Genomic DNA, 19,685 nt, shown 5'->3' on the forward strand with positions numbered 1-19,685 from the left:
GTGGAAACTTGCAATGCCAAATAGCTACCAATCAGTGGGAAATCCATTGTGGTGGCTGTTGTCATACAAGTGTGCAGGACTATTAATCATCTCCTGCTATGCAGGACTGACTCTTGACAAGTTTACAGGACCTAGTGGATGGATTTGAAGCAATGGGGTTCCTGAACTGTAGTGGCGAGTCAGACAGTATATCCTGATGGCATATCCCGATTTTGGCACTAGCCCACTTTGTCACCGAGCACATCAACAGACAGGGCTACTTTTCTATGGGTATGAAAGTGTCAGTGGTGCATGACACTCATAGCTTTAAGAACACGGTATTGTTCAGAAAACTGGCAGCAGGGTCTTTTCCCCCCTTACCACCAGATTACCATTGGTGATGAAATGACAATAGTGATGCTGGGGGACCCAACCTATCCCTTGCTCAGTCCTCCCTGGATCATGAAGCCATACACCAGTGCCAAGCTGAGATTCAGCTACCACTCAACAGGTGCAGAAGGGCAGTTGCATATTCTTTTGGTAGATTGAAGGAACAATGGCATTGTTTACTCACAAGATTGCATCTCAGTGAGAAAAATACTTCAATGGTTATAGCTGCCTGCTGTGTCCTGCATAATATCTGTGAGACAAAGAGGGAAGAGTTGCCACCAGAGTGGAAGGTGGAGCTGGAACGGTTGTTGGGGTCAATGCATCTATTAATTCTGCGGTACTTACAGTACATTTATGTTTATTATACTGTGTTTGTAACTGATCCTATGACTTGTCACACTGTACGGCAGGGGTCAGCAACCTTTCAGCAATGGTGTGCCAAGTATTCATTTATACTCTCTAATTTAAGGCTTTGCGTGCCGGTAATACATTTTAACATTTTTTAGAAGGTCTCTCTGTAAATCTATTTTATATAAGCAAACTACTGTTATATGGAAAGTAAAACAAGGTTTTTGAAATCTTTCAGAAGCTTTATTTAAAATTAAATTAAAATGCAGATCTTATTAGTTTAGTGTGATCCTTGCCCTTGCTTTTCCTTGCTGAGTTTTCCAATGTCTGGTGGCACATATCTGGAGACTTTAAGCTGCACACCGGCTTCTGAGTGATCAGTTGTTGACTGGCTGGAACCCTAGATCAGCAGCTGAGGTGAGTGGAGCTGGTGGCTGATAGGGCTGAGCAGGAGGCCTGCGCTAGAACTCCAACCAGAAGCAAGGTGAGTGGGGCTGCGGCGAGGACCCTGGGTGGCAAGGGGCCAGCAGTTGGAACCCCAGAGAGGCAGCAGGCTGAGCGGGTCAGCCCACTCAGCTCTGGGGTTTCAGCAGTGGGCTGAGCGTTTCTGCCCGCCACACTCTGGGGTTTCAGCTGCTGGCTCCTGCCAGCCTGGGTCTCAGCCCTGCCAGCCTGGGGTTCCTTCACCCAGGCCAGCAGCAGGTGCTGAGTGGGACCCCGGCTGGCAAGGGGCCATCAGTAGGCACCCCAGAGCAACAGTGGGCTGAGTGGCTCAGTGCGCCCTGCGTGCCAACAAAAATCAGCTCGCATGCCACCTTTGGTACGCGTGCTGTAGGTTGCCAACCCCTGCTGTATGGTAACAAGTAAGTTGGTGCTTTCAGTACAGCTAGGCACTCTGCAGCACGTGTTGTGACCTAACAGAGATGAAGTAGTTTCCAGAAAATAGAATTTTATTGAGTAACAAAATCAGTGCATAAACCTCTGCAATTTAAAAGCAGATACGTTAAAAACTTTAATGGGAAAGAACATTCATGTCCATTTTTGGCTATGCATACAGCAACTGGCTGTATGCGAAGCTGTGGTTGTCCTTATTATCCCCCCGGTAAAGAGTGGTAGGAGTAGGGATGTAGGCCCTGATACCACATGGAATGTTGAGGAGGGAGGTGCTGTAATGGAGTTCTCCATGAATTGCAAATGGAGGCAAGCCAGGAACTGTTGAACTTGTAGGTCCACAACAATCTGCAGCATCTGCATATGCTGCTGGAGAACCACCATTATGTCCTGGTGCACCTCCCTCTCCTTTTCCTGCTGGGGCTCTTGGGCCTTTCTTGTATTCTTTTTTCTTCTCCATACAGTCTGAAATAATCACCCTCCAGGCCCTTTGCTCATGGTCTGATGCAGCCAGGGCTTGCAGGATCTTGCTGAACTTGTCATCCTAAGTCTTCTTTCTCTTCCTTATCTGGCTCAGCCATTCTGTGGGCATGAAGGGGGAACCCATCCAGGCTTCAATGGTAGCAGCGACAGATAAAACACACCAAGGTACCATTGTCAGTAAAGTCACAATGGAAATCAAAAGTTAAGGTTCAAAACTCCCTTCCCTACAGTTTTAAGGAAGACATTCTTATTGACCCTTCTGATTCGGAGTGCTTGTGCACAGCAACACTCACAGCACTAGCCATGTTGAGTATAGCTCACCAGGGGTGAGAGAAATAAGGAGGGAATTGCTTGGTTGCATGAAACTATGAATATAGGGCAATGGCACTGAATACTTGCACTGTTTTCCCCAGGTAATGGTGGTTTTAGATGATATCTCACTCCTGAGAGTAACAAAGGCAGAGAGAGCACAGCTGCTGCTAGTGTCCCAAAGTCACTTGGGCCCATATGCCACTAGCTCATTTACTGCAATGGTGCTTGCCAAAGTTGTCACTCACTGGCATGGAAAAGCTTCCTACCACAGAGGAAGAAATAAGACTGCAATCCCTAGAAACCTTTGAGAGGGGCTTGCAGAGTACTTCCATGAAAGTTTCATTGAGATTTGTCAGGGGGATACACGTCTCCTGTTCTCCTCTTCCTCCTGGTCCTCGCTGTTCACACCAGGGGTCTGTCTCTCAGGCGCCTCAGAGACATCCACAGTGGTCTGCAGTGTGGTGATGGGGTCTCCGCCAAGTATGGCATGCAGCTTATTGTAAAATTGGCAGGTCTGCAGCTTGGCATTGGCCTCCCTGGGCTTCTGGTGTGCCTGCCAAATTTCCTCTGCTTTCACACAGCACTGCTGCTGGTGCCTGCAGGGCCGGCTCTAGCAATTTCGCTGCCCCAAGCACGGCGGCACGCCGCGGGGGGCACTCTGTTGCTCGCCGGTCCCGCGGCTCCGGTGGACCTCCCGCAGGCTTCCCTGCGGGGGGTCCGGTGGTCTCGCAGCTCTGGTGGACCTCCCGCAGGCGTGCCTGTGGATGCTCCACCGGAGTCGCCTGCTGCCCTCCCGGCAACACGCCCCCCACGGCATGCCGCCCCAAGCACGCGCTTGATGCGCTGTGGCCTGGAGCCAGCCTTGGGTGCCTGTCACACTCCTTCTCCTGCATCCCAGTGCAGTCTGCTCTTAGATGTCCACATTTCTATGGCTGGTTCGTAGCTGTGCTTGCACAGTCTCTTCTCTCCACAGGCCCAGGAGATGCAATATCTCCTGTCTGCTCCAGGCCAGAGTGCGTCTGGAGTTTGTAACCATGGAGAAGCATGTATTCATTGGGCTGTTAAGACTATTATTTATTTATTTAAAGCTAATGTTGTCCCACTTTTGCCTATGCAACTCCAGAGTAGTTTGTAATGCATTTGACCATGTCTATGCAAGTTGTTTGCCACACATTAACTCGGTGATAAGATCACAGCACATTGTTTAATGAGCTGCCATTCACACAGAATAAATAAGCTGGCAAGTGGTAGTTTATAGAAAAACAGAGCTTTTGTTTATAAAAGAAAAATTCCTGCAGGCCTGGTTCTCATTTACACTAAGGGCTTGTCTACATGAGTAGTTATACTGACAGAATTATATAGTTAAACAACTATGGTTACACCCGTATAACGCCTTGTATGGACACTCTTATAAGAATGGCTTTTTCTGGTTTAGCTTAAATTGTTTCCAAAGTGCCATCAACTAAATTGGAAAAAGACTCTCAGACTAAAATAAGATTATGTACATAGGGGTTTATAATAGCATCACTAGAGTGCTTTAAATTCACACCTTATCTTATACTGGAACAATTTCCCACATAGAAAAGCCCTTGGGCTCCCTTAAAGTGCTCTGGTAGTGTAAAGGAAACTTAAAATGGGTGTAAAAGTGAATCAGACCCATTGATTCAATCTTCATCAAAGACAGTTTACCAAAGACAGCTTTATAGAATTAGTTTGTAAACACAAAGATCGGGTAGAAGTATTATCGGTATTCAGCTGAATACAAGATAAAATGGAAACTGCTCCAAAGCTAAGGAGGGTCTGAAAGGCTGTATCCTTACCTCTACTCATTATTGAATGAAAATAGATTTAAGATTTAGGAGCTGAATTCTGATCTTCAGGTGCTTGGGGTGAAATGTAAGTCCCAGTAATTACACCAAACATAGCCCGTTTTCACATCTCCCATTCACTATTCGAAGAACAGATACTCTGTTATCAGAGTGCCTCCCTACTGTTTTAAGTTACAGCACTACTTTTTCAATGCATACAGCAGAAATAATTTTTTCATCTTAAGATCAGCCTAAGAAGTATAGTAAGAATGCTTCAGAAGGAATGTTCTCCTCTCCCCACCCCCTCAGAAAAATGGGGATAGCTTCCTAGACATCCATGATGAAGGGGTGTGGGATCTACCTCTGAGAATTGTCAGTGTTAATAATGGCATCTTTCAAGGAGACTTTAAGAAATGAATGAATGCACTTGGCAGCCCCTGGGTTGTTTCAGAGTGGTTTCTATTTTTACCTTTTATTATTCCTTAAAGGCACAGAAAACATATGCATTATGTGATCCCTGGCAGGGGATATTCATGTTCCCAAAAAGCTTCTATTCTCTCCAGGGCAGAAATTTTGGTCACCTGTTAGGGGTGTTTCAGTGGTTTGTCTTGGAAACAAAAATCTACAATTGTGTTTGCAGAACCATGTGCCTGGAGGTTAGAATCAGGCTCTTTCAATCATGCCTATTTACCAAGCACTTAAAACTTAAGTTAAATTAAATATATTACTGGTACATATCTAAAATTAAATAATTTGATTTCATAGTTCTGGGATACTATTATAGGTTATGATGCAATATAAGATCAGAATCTGTATCTACTCAAATAAGACTATTTTGAGAAAATGTGAATGATTGAAAAGGAAATTTTTAGAGTGGAATAATCTCAACCTTAACTATAATGCTGCTCTTCTGCTGCTGTAATAGCTGCTAACATGTAGTCTCTGGTGTGCAGTGGAGTAGCTATCTATTTGAAGCAGAAATGCCTATGTATAGTTCTGAAAGTGCTAATTGCCTAGCAATTGTACATTTAAAATATGAATGTTTTCAAATGCAATAAGGTCTCTTGCAAAACACTCCCCACCCCTCTTCATTACAAGGCTGCTTCTGGGCAGGGCTGGATGAGACTTGCTTAGTGTGTGTTGGAAGTGCACTTAATCAAGCAGATGCTGGGGCTGCTGTCTATGCAACACTTATAGACTCTGTTGGCCTGGCAGGCAAGAGATCAGGACCAGAAATTGAGACTGTCTCGCATCACAGGAGATGGCATAGCAGGCCAGAGAGCATGGTCACTAGGCCATATAACTGCCCTTCCTCTAAGAAGCAGGGATTACATATCTATTTTCTTGAATTAGAATTATATTTCGCTCTTCAAGTTAGGGTCTAAAAACAAAGACAGACAAGCCACAAGAGCACCATGCAGCATTTACAAAGTTCTAAATAAGAAGAGCTGCTGCAACCTCAGAGTGCCTTCTCACAGTAACAGGGCAGATTTGCGTTTTCCAGAACTTTTCGCTCTTGATTATTTTCCTTGCAAAATTAAAATGAGCAATTTAAAGCCAAGTTTGAATTAGCATATTGAGGACAGTTTATTATTTATGAGATGGAAATCAGGATCCTGGATGACTGAACTCATTAAAGACCTTTTGGAATAGTTCCCATCTACTTCCTCCACAGCACTCCCCACAACAAATGATTCACACAGTAATTATTGCAACATCTTCCCAAACAATACATGCCTCCAACAGGAATAATTCAAATGTGAAATGCACAAAATGTCACTGAGATAGTAATAAGCTTAAAATACTTATCTGTAAACAGGGTTGCCTTCACACAGAATTTCCACCTATAATTCAGCTCACTGAGACAAATATATTCCTGACGTAGCTCACCTAAATTCTATGGCATTAGACCAGGATGTGTTTGGTCCAATGTTCCTAAGCTGTAGGGTCTTCTGTGAGAGAGTCGTACAACACAGTGGGATACTGTACAGACAAGTACTCTGTGTTCCTGCACATAGAGATTGTCATACAGCAGCACAAGTGGTGTAAAAACATGTTCTAATTTGCCATGTACCACAGCATTATTTGGCTTCCTCTATATTGGAGAAATAAATATGCTCCATCTGAATATTGGTGAGCTAAATATTTACGGTTGTGGGACCCTTTGAATAGTCTCTTTGTACTACAATGCCTAGGCCTGAAGTGGGGGTGGGGAAAGGCTGATTCTTTGATTGACTATGTAATGCCTCACTTCCAGTTTTTATAAAGCTATGGTGTAGTGTTGCTGATGTCGTCATAACAACGGTTACATTGCACCACCTTTCGGTGCTGGGTGAGGGATCTCTATATGCGTATACTGGGGTTTACCATGGTACAAAGGACTGTGAGGCTGGCAAGAGGTGCTGTATAATCTAGCCATCCAAGGTAATTGCAGTTTTAATGTATTTATCCATACAACATCCAAGGTATTAGCCTCATTTTAGGGATGGGGGACTGAGGCACAGAGACATTAAATGACTTGCCTGAGGTCACCCAAGAAATCTGCTCTGCTATAGGAGTTCAGCTCAGATCTTGAGAGCCCTAGAGTAGTGCTCTAACCACTAAAACCATCCTTCCTCTCTAATCAGTAAGACAATATATTGAGCCAAATCCTGGCCCACCTACCTAGTTAAGTTTTCTGATTAACACAAGCAGTAAAGATCCTGCTCTCCTGTGAATAATCTTTAATGAAAGTTAATATCTATCCATTGTCCTGCTAGAAAATGAGGGAGTGGAAGAATTGCTCATCTCTGTTACGCAGCAACCTGGCTGTTGGGGGAAGGTGTCAGGGGAGGCAGGACCATGTCGGCAGCATGTTCCTCCACAGCTAAGCTGCAGCAAGGGCAAAAGCCTGAATGGGCTAGATGACCCACAAGCACATCACAGTTGAAGTTTCTGAAACAGAGCAGTCAGTCGGAGTGAGAAGAATACCAGCAGGGTGAAGATCCCATGTTCAGGCAATTGAGGAGCAAGATGAGGTGACAGCCCCACCTTGCCATGCTCAGAAGACACCCCCAACCCCCTCCACCTCAAAGGATAATGTTGCTGCTCCATTGGTTTTACTGCTGCCTTAGGGTTGCAGTAACTTCCATAGTTCCTAACTGGGGAAAGAGAAGGACAGTGATCTGTGGAGGGCTGATGGAGGGCAACAAATGTCTTTATATTAGGTCTCCACTCCCACAAGCATCTTTTACCTCAATCTCACTGAGCGAGGATGGAATACCTCTGCCTCCCTCTGCACAGGGCCTGAACATCCTCAGTATCATTCAGCCTGGTGTGGATATAGTTGAGTGTAAGAGGTTCATGCAGCCCTCACTCCCACGTAACTGGGCTGAGGATTTGGACTAATGACAGCAAAAGTCCTTGGCCCCTTACTTTCCACCACATGTTTTGCAATCTCTCAGAGCAGCAGCATTGATTTTAAACTCATTTTGAGGCAAAAGGGGGAAAAAAAAAAAAGTCTTCCAGGTTGGAAATTTGCAGTGAACAAAATAGACATATTATAAGCCTCTTAAAAAACATGGTTTGCAATGGCAATTATGACTTGAACTTAACGAGTGTCAGGCATGTGATTCTACAATGCACACACTACAAACAGTTTCCTAACCAAATATTTGCAGACATCTCCAGTTTTTTGTTAATGAAAGCTCATCTAACTGTTGAATTCAGTTTAAAAACCACCCTGAGGCTTGTAAGAGCTTTCACTGTAGAAAGCGCTGTTGGCTCTCTTAACTGCAATTTGCCCCCTGGTGGTTTCAGATTGACCTATAAGAACGCTATAAATGTAGCTTTTTAGGTGGTGTTGACTGAGCCAGACAAATCCTTGCCTACAGAGAAAGAACCAAATCCTGAGAGGTGCTGAGCACCTGCAGCTTTCATCAGTTTCAGTGGGAGTTGCACGAGGTCTCAGCACTTCACAATATTTAGCCCAAAGACTCTCTGCTTCACATAAAAAGTGTGCAACCCTGATTACGCCGTCCTTTATGGATGACTAAATAAATGGAATCCTAACATCAGTCAATGTACACAACCACAGCGAGTATATGGTTGCAGCCATAAGGCCAAAGAAAATAAACTGACCTTTTTTAATCCCTTGCAAGAATTCCCATGTACCGGATGTGTAGGTATCAGTATTTAAACAATGGTACATTAATTAATGCTCAGTTACAGCACAAATGCTCATGGGGTTTCCATTAATATCAAATGAGTTCATGATGTTATACAATAAATAATGGGAAAGAATGAGGGTGAGACCTTTAATTTAAAGTGATAATGACATACAGGTCTTTAATAAAAGAAGTTGTGCTGCTGGATTGTAAAAACAATGCCAAGAAGGATATTCACATAGGATTGGATTCCAAGGTCCATACTTCACTTCATTTTTTAAGCACAACTACTATAAACTTCAGTAAGAGTTTTGCTTGAATAAGGTATGAGCAAAGACCTCAGGCATGGGTCCACATGGACCACCTCTCTCTGCCACTTTTCATACAACTGCCTATCCCCTTCTCCTTAACATCCTGTTTGCCACTGGCTCTCACTGCATAATTCTCTCTTGATTCTTCTCCTTCCCTGCCTATTTCAGCTGAGCTTCCTCAAGTCGGGGAAAGGGGGTGAAAGAACAACATTCCCTCTGCTTTCAGCAGAGAAGGGACAGCTGTGTTCCTCTGCACTCCCCATTCCACTAACCCTTGAAAAAAGTCAAAGTCCAAAAAGAGGATGAGTTTGTGTGGATTGTGTTTTGGAGCAGGCTGGGAGAACCACTTACCCTCACAAGTTTGTTCATGTGACACTTTAAAAACCAACCATTATTTTTTGCTAAGGCAATGAGAGAACAATCTTGTGTGGCCCCCCTGCTGACTCTGCAGGACTAATTAACCCACAAAGCTTCTCTCTTAGCACTCAAGGAAAGTAAAATATTAAGGACAGCATTAGTTCATTTTAATCTCCCTAAAAAGACAGGAAATACGTCACTATTTGCCAGATAAGAAAGGACCGCACTGTTAGGAAAATAATGATTACTTTTAAACTTCCAAGAGGTGTTAAAGATAACAGCGAATAAAAATAAACTCAAAACCTGTTGTATTAAAATAAAGTCATTAATAGCATCATTTAAAAAAAATTATGACTTGAGTGCTTTGGAGCCAGAGCTCCAAACGTACAGTAAAAATTCACGGTGGGAACCTCCAAAGGTTCTGAGGTTCAGTTCAAATAACAATCCAAATATTTTTGGCCTAGAATTGAGGCTGGAACTCTGGCAGGATCAGTCTCTTGCAAGTGATTTTCAGTGCATTCTGGTTTTGCCTGAGTCAGAAATTGAACAAGAAACAGCCTTTTCATGATATTTCAGAAATTCTATTTCCAGAGACAATAGGTCATGCAGGGAATGCACTCACAAATACACAATACCCTTCCAACATATTCCATGAAGTCCCAGTTGAAGACAGCTTGACAACATTTTTGTTACACCTACAAGAACCCTTTTCTTTTACTGCTTAAAAGTTCTCCTAACTAGGTTAAATATGCAAGTAAAATGTGTAATCAAGAACTACTCACAGTTCTGTATACTTATGTGACATATTACAAACATATAGGGCCTGATCCAGAAAATTGATACTCAAGCAACAAGCCCCAATGAAGATAATGGGCTTACCCAGAATGCTTATGGGTTACTCCTCTGAGCAAATGTTTGCACAATCAGGCTGTTCATAGATAAACCGGTTAGAGACAGACATAGAAAGGACAAATAATTCAGGAAAGGAAGGGTGTAGGTGTTGTTTGTGTGTAATTATAATTATATTTTTATAACTATATATATATATATATAGTCAGATTCTCCATTGCACTCCAGCTTTTTGCACTACTTGGGCAACATAAAAGTCTCATACAAGTGACCACTGAGAATTCCCCTGGCAGAGAGGAACACACTATTGGTATAAAGCCAGCACAGCCAGCTCCTGTACCAGCTGGCTCCATCCTTTTCAGCATAGAGAACAAGCCAGGGACAAGAGGAGACATGGTGGAAGTGGAGCAGAGTTCCACAAAGCTGGTCCTCCACTAGCATAAGGGGCCTTCAGGAAAATTCCAGTGAAATAATTAGAGCAGCCACTAGGCTGCTCTTCCTCATGCCAGAGCTGGGGCAGCAATGGATTAGAGAGTCTAATACTCTCCGCTTCCTTGCACCAAGTGGATCTTGGGTGCAGGCAATAATTAAATCCCCTGCGTGTATATACAGACACATTGTCATAAACCATGATGGGGATGGTCAGGCCTCGTGGTTGGAGCTTGAATCAGGAGTCCAGAGCCAGATTTTAGCGAGGCCAGAGTGAGAGCAAGGCTGGAGCAGGACTAGGAACAGAGCTGGAGCAAGTGAAAGGCTGGAGTAAGATATGACTTGGGGAGTCTGTTGCCAATATCATGCAAGGGAGAATTCCAAGCCCTGGAGCAATGCTGAGCAGACTGAGCTGCCCTTCCTCTTGTTAGGCTCACCGGACCAGTTCCTGGATTGTGGATTGGCTGGAGCCTAGCACAGGAATGACTCATCAACACGCATGTGTTAATCGGACTCTATTTCAGGGATGACTCATCACCTTACATTCACAGTGTGAACTGCTGTTGTGGGAGGCTAGCCCCTGGCCCCGCCCCTCCCACCTGAGGCCCCACTCCTTCTGCCTCCCTCCCTTTCCGGAGCCCCAAGCCCCACCCCCCCATCATGGCTGGAGGAGCCCCGCCACGAGCCCCCACAAGTCCCTGCCCACCAGCCAGCCCAGACCATTGACCACCCCACCCCAGCTGGGCCACCCCAGCATCAGCCAGCCCCAGCATCAGAGCGCTGGCCAGCCCCAGTACCAGTCCCAGATGTCCCGAGTCCTGAGCAGCCAACTGGCCCACTCTAGCCCCAGCCCACTTCGGGGAAGAAAAGCAGCCTGCGCTGGGGCCAAGGAGGAAGAGCGGGAGGCAGGAGGGGGCCTTAGGACTGAGCATGGGCTCCTGGCTGTTTGGGGAGTCTTAGCCTCTGTTGGCCTGAGATGCGTACGCGCGCGCACACACACAGTGTAATTCTTAAAGCTATTTCACACTCCCACCTGAATTAGCTATTGTTGTAAACCCTTCTTGGACTCTCCAAGAGGGAATTCTGAGGATTGTTGCTCTGACCCTCTGCTTTACCCTTGTAATTTACAACTCTGTATTCTGTTGAACTGAAGAAGATGAATGCTGATAGGATCCGAGAGGGGGTTATTGAAGGCTGCCACATGAATTTCTGAATTTCTTTTTGTACTTCACTAAACTTGACAAGTGGATGTTTCAACACAGTGGCTGAGAAAGGACCAAATAAGACTTCTTTGAACTTATTGTAAGCTACAGTATTTCAAGAATTGCTCTTATTGTTACAATTGTTACAATATTCCAACAGACTGACTGACCTCTTTCTGAACATGAATTCTGTCAAGCTAAACATTTGTACAAATTCCAAATGCCATCCTCAAGGCCCAGGACTGGGAAGATTATTTTATATTTAATAAAACAAGAGATTGTTGGAAGATGAATAAATTGCCACAGCCTCTCATGTTCAGAACATTTTGTAATGGCCTTGGTCACCAGAATAAGCATCTTCTATCTGTAGGACCATGTAGTTAATTTTTTCCAGGATCTCTTTCCAAATGTTAGACCTCTTAATTTATACAGTGGTATCTCACCAAAGAAATAATCACTTGCAGGATGGTCAATAAATCTAAAGACTTAAAAACATTACTCTCTCTGAAGGGGACCTTTAACACTTTTCTTGTATCCTTTAAATAATTATTTAAACCAAAAGCTGGTGAGTTTCTAGAGTCAGTTCTCTATGCTGTGAGTCCTAGGAAAGAAGGGTTAATAACTCACACTGCAACAAAAGTTAAGTGAAAGTTTCCAAAGATAATTTCCCCAACCTCCCAGCTTCTCAGAAAGAATTGAAGACCCTCCAAGAAAGGAGGACCAGCTACAAAAAGGGAGAACTGATAGATTAAGCAGCTTCATATCTTCTGACTGGAGTAATGGATGAAAAAGGGCAAAATGGATGAGACACTGATCTTGCACTTAGCCAGCACTGCAGGCTGAAGCTAGAATTACCACCTTAACATGACATATTATTTGGTTGCCTTTCTCCTTCCAGAACATGGATTTGGCATTGCTAAAGGAGCAGCTCTTAGCTAGAATTCACAACTGTCTTTCTTCAGGATTTGAAAGAACCCACATCCAAACACTCAATGTAAATCTAACTGGCAAGTCTGGATTTTTTTCACAACTCTCCCAAAATTCATCTATTTGAGGTCAAATCTAGCAATCTGAGATGCCTCAGAAAGAAACTGATGAATGAAAGTGCTAATTTCAGGGGAGTGGGGGGGAGGGGGAATAATACAGACTGAAAAAAAAAAGTGTGGTTTTGTTTCTTATGTACTTCTGTTTGTCATCTGATTTGGCCATATCGAACTATTTGCATCCACCTGAATGGGAAGAAAAAAAAATGTAAAACACTGCCTGTTACCCATGTAGTTTCATTTACAGCTACTGCTGGATTCCAGAATCCAGTCTCCCAGCTGTATGATTTTTTCTTAAATAGCTCTTTGCAGAATGCTTCTGTCTTAGTACCTGAAACAAATAGTACCATAAGTCTTCCTGTGATGTTGCTCATTAAAAATAATGATGCGTGGGACAGAAGTTTTATCATTTCCCCCCTCCCCACCCCAAATTGTTGTAACTACTACAGCAATCATTTTCACATGGATTTCAAGACAGGCAGCATGTTCCTGCCAACTAATTGTGGGACTGGGAGCCATTAAAAAACCTTCGCTGTTCTAATCCTTGTTTTACTACTGCTTTACAGTGTGATCTTGGCCAAGTCACATTTTCAGACGTATCCACTAATTCTGTGTGCTTCCATATTTGGGTTCCGTCCTGAGACACATTGGGACTGATTTTCAGAGGTGTTGGACATCTGCAACTCCCAGTGAAATCAGTGAGACCTGTGGGTGCTCAGCATCTGAAAATCAGGCGACAGATGTAAAATTCATCCATGGCGTAACTACTAACTTCAATGGAGTTACACCAAGGATTAATTTGACCCTAGATTCTCAGGTTGGGCATTTTCAGAAGTCTCCACTAACCTTGAAATTTAGGACTACAACCTTAGTGTCAGTTTGCCCATCTGTAAAATGCAGATCCGTACCCATGTACCCCTGCTAGGGTATTCTGAGAGTTGTTTGTAAATTGCTAAGTATTTTTATTTCCTCCAACTCATTTAAAAAGGTGGACAGATTGCCATTTTGCTTTGTCTCAAAGATAATGCCTGTTCAACGGCATTAACAGAATACTAGCAGAGTTATACTGCAGATTTCTTGTTGCCCATTAAGTGTTTCCCATTCAACCGGTCACAAATAAAGGATCACATCCATAACTCTTTACTCAGGCAAAATACCTAATGAAGACAAAGTGTTGGGTTGGATTCTGACAGCATGGTGATTCTAGCCTTCAGTGCTGGCTAAGTGGAAGGTCAGTATGCTGCCTCAAAAAAAAAAGAAAAGGAAATTTTGTAAGATGGATGATTGTGATTGTTGGCAAAGGAAAGAGAAAGGAAGGAATAGAACAGAACAAAAGAAGGGAGGAATTAGTTTTCTTTTCCATTAGCTAGTTCCCTGCTGGCAAATGCTAGGAGTATTCTGTAACTTTAATTGAATGCCATCAATCTAGGTCATATTATTTTACAGTGATTTTAATTGAACAAAATAGTCTTCAAAAAGTAAGCACCTCACTGATAGAAAAAAAATGCTATTAGTGGCAATGAGACTGGTTTAAAATGGAAGAGGGGGATAAGAAAGGTTCAAAGGCACATAATGCTCTGGCTATAAGATGCTGAGCATGATTCTTATCTCACCTCAATTTTTAAGCTGGTACAGCTCAAGTAAGTTGCTACTTATTTACATGAGCATGATAAGAGATTTTAGACTGGTATTTTTCAATGGGTTTGCATGGTGCTCTGATACTACAGAGAGGAATGTATTAAAAATGAATAGATGGCATTTACAGCTGATACAATAACTTTTATTCCTCAGGAGAGCTGCACACAGTTTTGCAAATCCCACATCTAAATGGCAGGCATCCTGCCAAGTCACTTGGTCAGGTTCCTCCCACACTGTTAGGCCCTGGCAGCACACAGGGAGGCAGGGATGAGGGAGCCCCTGGGGCACATGCAGTGACAGTGGATGGGCACATGTCACTCCAGGGCTAGGTGTAGGGTGACCGCATATCAAGTGCGAAAAATCAGGACAGAGTAGGGGGTAATAGGACCTCACATAATGTAACATAAAATATTGGGACTATCCCTATAAAATCAGAACATCTGGTCACCCTACCTGGGTGCTACCCCCTGGAGATCTGGGGACTGAGCTCATAAGCCCCAGTCCCCTCCAGCCCTAGTGCGGGGTCAGCAGCACTAGGAGGGTTCTCCCACTCCAGCACTAGGGTTGAGACTACAACTCCCAAGGGGCTTTGCGAAGTCTTGCGGTGGCTGGCAGATTTTGTCGCGATAACTTCCTGTGCCGCTCCTATACGCAATCCGTGAGCCGCCACGCTCCTCTCGCGAGAACTTAATTTATCCCCTCGAGACTTCACCAACCCCATCCCACTTCGCGCCCGCCACCAATTCTCGCGAGACCTGACTGCGGCGACGGTGAGACCCCCCCGCGCGCTGCTGTTGCCCTCGCGGATGCTGGGGCATGGAGGAGGAGGGCGGCGCGCGCGAGGGCCTCTTCTCGCTGGAGCTGCTGGTGGAGTGGGTGCGGGTGGAGCCGCGGCTGCTGCCCCCGCGCGGGCCCCTGCGCCCGGCCGTGGCGCTGCGGCTGCTGGACTTCCCCACCCTGCTGGTGCGCCCGCCCGAGCCGGGCTGTCCGCCGGGGCGGCTCGTGCCCTTCGGCCGGGGCAAGTCCTGCCTCTTCCGCCTGGGCCCGGGCCCCCTGCGGGGCCTGCTCCGCCGCGCCCCGCTCTACGCGCTGCTGCTGGCGCTGCCGCCAGGGCCCGGCCCGGCCCGGCTGCTCGGCAGCTGCTGTGTCTCTCTGGCCCCGGCCGCCGAGGAGCTGCTGCGGCCGCCTCAGGGCGGGGTGGCGCCCGACTCCCGGGGCCGCAGGGGCCGTTACCCCCTGCGAGACCTCATGGGGGAGCGGGTTGGGGAGCTGGCCCTGGGCTACCGCCTCAGCAGCCTGGGGCCGGCCTTGCTGGGGCATCTGCCTGCGGACCTGGGGCAGGAGGTGGCTGGGGGAGCGCCCCTGCCGAGCCCTACTTGCCCCCCAGATACCCAGTGCAAGAGTGGGCCCAGGCCGCAGGGGACTCCGGGGGAGCAGGTGTCTGGTCACAGTAGGCATTGCACATCTATCAGCAGCCCAAGGGAGCCGCAGGACAGGGATGAGGTTGGGGAGCTGGAGCCTGAGCCCAGCGGCCCAGCCTCATCCTCCATTGGCCCAACCCATCCACCAAGTGAGGAGGAGGTGAGGAAGCTGGAGATAGAAGCAAATATCTTCTGCCCTCCCCCCTTGTACTACAGCCACCTGCCCACAGAACCCTCACCACCGCAGCCCCCTGGGAAGGTGGTAGTACAGCCTCAGGCACCGCAGGAGCAGATCCCAAGTGTACCCCTAGTGCCATTGCAGGAAGCTTGTCCAGACAGAGGTCAGGCATCTAGTTCCCTGGCCCCTTCACTGGGTAGTGCCCAGCTGCTCAGAAATGCTCTCAGAGAGCTACCTCTGATCAATGCTTTGCTGGTAGAACTGTCCCTGCTGACCAGTCAGCCCCTGCAGCTGGGACCTTCTACTGTTCACCCTCAGCTGGCCTGGCTATATCGAGAAGTAGAAGACAATCTCAAGCCCTCAAGCCCTCTTGCTAAAAGCAGATGGCTGGCAGGAAAGGACAAGGAAACACTTAACCCCAGTGAAACATTCAAAAAAAGTCAGCAGGAGTTTTCTAAATTGGTCTGTTCTTCCTTACAAGAGACTGGGGCCGGTAAAGGAACCAAGAAAGCTACAGCATCAGGAAACAACGATTTTGAAAAGAAGAGTGGAACCAAAGAGAAAACACCCCCAAGAAAGAAACTGTTTTATGGACTCACACATACACTAAGGTTAAGATTACAGCAGACCAATCCAGATATGTTAATACTTCATGAAAGGAGAGAACAATATAGAAAAAGGCAAGTAGAGATGCTGAGGGAAAAGAAAGGCAAAGGCTCTTTGTCCAGAGGGAAACTATTGAGAAACACTGCTGAACAGCATCTGATGTCTTACAGGCATCCTGCCAAGGGAGGAATTTTAGAACAGAATACTCAGCTTCATGAAAATATTGAGACTTTAATACAACGTAGTGTTGAAAAAGATTACTCTACCACTAAAATGGAAGATATTTCTAATCTACAAAAACATGCTCGCAATAGGCCGAACAATCATGAAGAAAACACAAAGGAAGAGAATCCGTATGAAGTGAATACAAACTCTTCACTGGAAGGAACTACAATTAAAAGCCCTTACAAAGTAAAGGGTGTGAATGTCCACCTGCCAAGAGCTTTCACACAGGATACTGATGCAAAGAGAAATAAAGTAGATGAGGAAACAGTACAATTTATTCATGACAAAGACATGGATGACTATAATGCTTCCACATTAGGTGATTATCACTCAGGCCCAAAAAACAGTTTTGAAAGTAACCCTGAACTCAAGTATTCAGATGACTTTGTTGGCAGCCCTGAGAACACAGGCTATTCAGAAGATTTCACCAGTGCTGATGATACAGGCAGAGGCTCAGAAACTCTTGATAGCAGCCCAGAGCCTGCATTGGTAAGCCCAAAGCAAGCTTGCTCAGACATGGATTCAGAATCCAAGAAGTCCAGACTTTCTGAAAAAAGTCTGAGAACTGAAAGTATTGCAGCTCCTCTACCAGTTCCTTCAACTGCATCTCCAGTCCATTCTCTTAAAAGAACCTATGATTTAAAAGCAAAAAAACAGAGTACAGGTGTGGCTGTCAGTGTATCCATTAGTGACTCCTCTCCTCCTACAGGTTCATTAGATAAGCAGGAGTTAGCACCACATATCAAGGAAGAAGATAGCAAAATTGACCAAAATATTTTCCAGACCCCTGAGGTGAAGAGTAAACAAACCAATTCTGATATGAATAATGTAGTAAAGGGCCAAACCTCTTTGGAAAAGAGCCAGTCACTGAGGACATCTCAAGTTAGCTCCTACTTGCCATCCAACATGTCTGATCTTGAACTCAGTGGTGTGGAAAACAATACATCAGACAAGGAAGAGGATGATGACTTTGGGACACTGAATATTCCTTATCAATATAAGCACATCAGTGAACTAGTAGTAAACAAACTTCCTGGATACACAGTGTAATCAATATACATTCTTCCTCAAAACAAAATGTTTATTTTTATAAACATTAAGATATTTGTAATTGGATATATAACAGATATGAATGGCTATGAATTTAATAAATTTGTTTTTGTAAAAATAAAGGTGGTAACTTTAGTGTATACAACATAAGTTCAATAGTCTGAGCCTAGCTTTAAAAGACAGACAAGCAAAAAAGCGTTTACACCATCTTTTCACTTGTAGAAATGAAAATGGAAGCAGTAAGCCTTCCTAGAATATCCAAAGACTTGTCAGAAGAAAATATTAGTGCTAAAGAAACAACCATGCAGTTAAGTACAAATTTATGAGTACAAATTATGTCTAACCATTTTTATAAACTGATTTTAAATCATGTAACCTTTTTCACAAAAGTAATCTTTACACTTCCAGGAAAGAAATGCAGTACAACTGCTTCTTAATGCACACAGCCTGTCATAGGCAATAGCAGTATAGATTGTAAAGCCAGAAGGAATCATGATGATAATCTAATCTGACTTGCATATCTAGACTATCATAATGACTAACGCAGGCCATAGCATTTCACCCAGTGTTTGTAACACTGATCCCATTAACTTGTGGTTAAACTAAAGTACTCTCACCTTTTTGAGTTGGGGGACTCTTTTACATGTTCATGACCCCTTACATCTATTATAAAGGAGTAAACAAAAAAGCCTTCCTAGAATTGATAAGCCAATTTGTATGTATTTCAGGAGGTTGACATTATATTTGACCTTGAAAGATAAGCTTGGGTGAGAAATTTTCATTGCTTTATATGGTAATAAATTCAGTCCTCTCAACCCTCCTGATTGCCTTTCATGATTCATTGGTTGACAAACACTGAACTAAGATATATATTGTAGAAAGATATTATATCTTGATGTAAAGATGCCAAGTGATGGAGAATTTACATCTCTCAGTAATCTCCAGTGGTTAGTTACCCCTTTTTAAATTTATATTTCATTTCCAGTTTATTTTTCTTGACTTCCACTTCCAAGTATTGAATGGTTATGCCCTTTTCCTGTTTTCTGACTTAATTCTGTTTTTAAGCATTGCCCAAATCCATTCTCTAATGTCACAGGTATTCTTCTAATTACTGCTTTTTTCACCTATAGGCCAATACCTCCCTATTCTACCTAAATCACTTTATGATGAATATGATCTAATGAGTACCGAATTCCCATTATTGGGAATAAATTAAACACCCCAGTTTCAAAGACAAGAAAACATGGTTCCTGTACTCAAAGTAAACTACAGTAGAGCTGTGTAAACTGTTTAGATACAGTTATTTGACAAAGTGCAGTTTTGGTTGACCAGAAACTATATGCTAGTTTGACATGAATAGTCAAAATGGCCAGAAGAGGAGGATGAGGTGGTGCTAGTGTTGTTACCACTCTCATCCCTCAATTTTTAGTTCAGTGGTTAGTGCAATCACCTAGGTTGCAGGAGGCTCACATTCCAAAAAGTTTCAGATTTGGTTAAACCTGAACCAATTTTTCCCACCCAGAACTGGCTCCAAACTGAAAAACCGGTTATTCACCCAGCTTTAATCTTCAGTCAGATGTGGCTGGAGATACTTCATCAGCTCAGTTCTAGAAATGAATTGAGGCTGTTTTCCTGCTCTCACTGGTGTTGCTCTGCCAGTGCATATCAAACACAAATGGTATTTGAATGTAGCATAAACTCAGTTGTTTTACTGATAGACAAAATTGTGTGTCATACTTATGGACAAAACAACCATTGAAGTACATGGCTGGAGTTCTTGGCCACACTATTAGTATATGGATGAATCAGTATTCAGTAATATTTATTAAACAAATAGTGATACTCATCTGAGATTCTTTTACATAGTGATAATACATTTCAAGTTTTATAAAGTAGCATCTAAAGGAAGTGTGACAAGATGACCAATGTAGTATAGCTGATCCTGCACTTTTCTTGGCAGGGAGCAAAGATGCCACCCCTTGCCCCTGCTCTTGGGGCACTGAGGGCCCCACTAGTGGCC

The 19,685-nt window shown here is 44.2% G+C and overlaps 1 protein-coding gene across 1 annotated transcript; it reads left to right on the forward strand.

Moving 5' to 3' along the window:
• Nucleotides 1-14,922: 14,922 nt before the first annotated feature.
• MAP10 (microtubule associated protein 10) lies at nt 14,923-17,787 on the forward strand. The gene has a single exon (XM_030556902.1). The coding sequence runs from the start codon at nt 15,002-15,004 to the stop codon at nt 17,663-17,665; it is 2,664 nt and encodes an 887-aa protein (XP_030412762.1). The 5' UTR covers nt 14,923-15,001; the 3' UTR covers nt 17,666-17,787.
• The last annotated feature ends 1,898 nt before the right edge of the window (nt 17,788-19,685 follow it).

This window comes from Gopherus evgoodei, chromosome 3, assembly GCF_007399415.2.
Source record: "Gopherus evgoodei ecotype Sinaloan lineage chromosome 3, rGopEvg1_v1.p, whole genome shotgun sequence".
Classification (NCBI taxonomy): domain Eukaryota; kingdom Metazoa; phylum Chordata; order Testudines; family Testudinidae; genus Gopherus; species Gopherus evgoodei.

Excerpts from the sequence above, each read along its gene's own strand:
- MAP10 (XM_030556902.1), top strand. The coding sequence starts at position 15,002 with ATGGAGGAGGAGGGCGGCGCGCGCGAGGGCCTCTTCTCGCTGGAGCTG.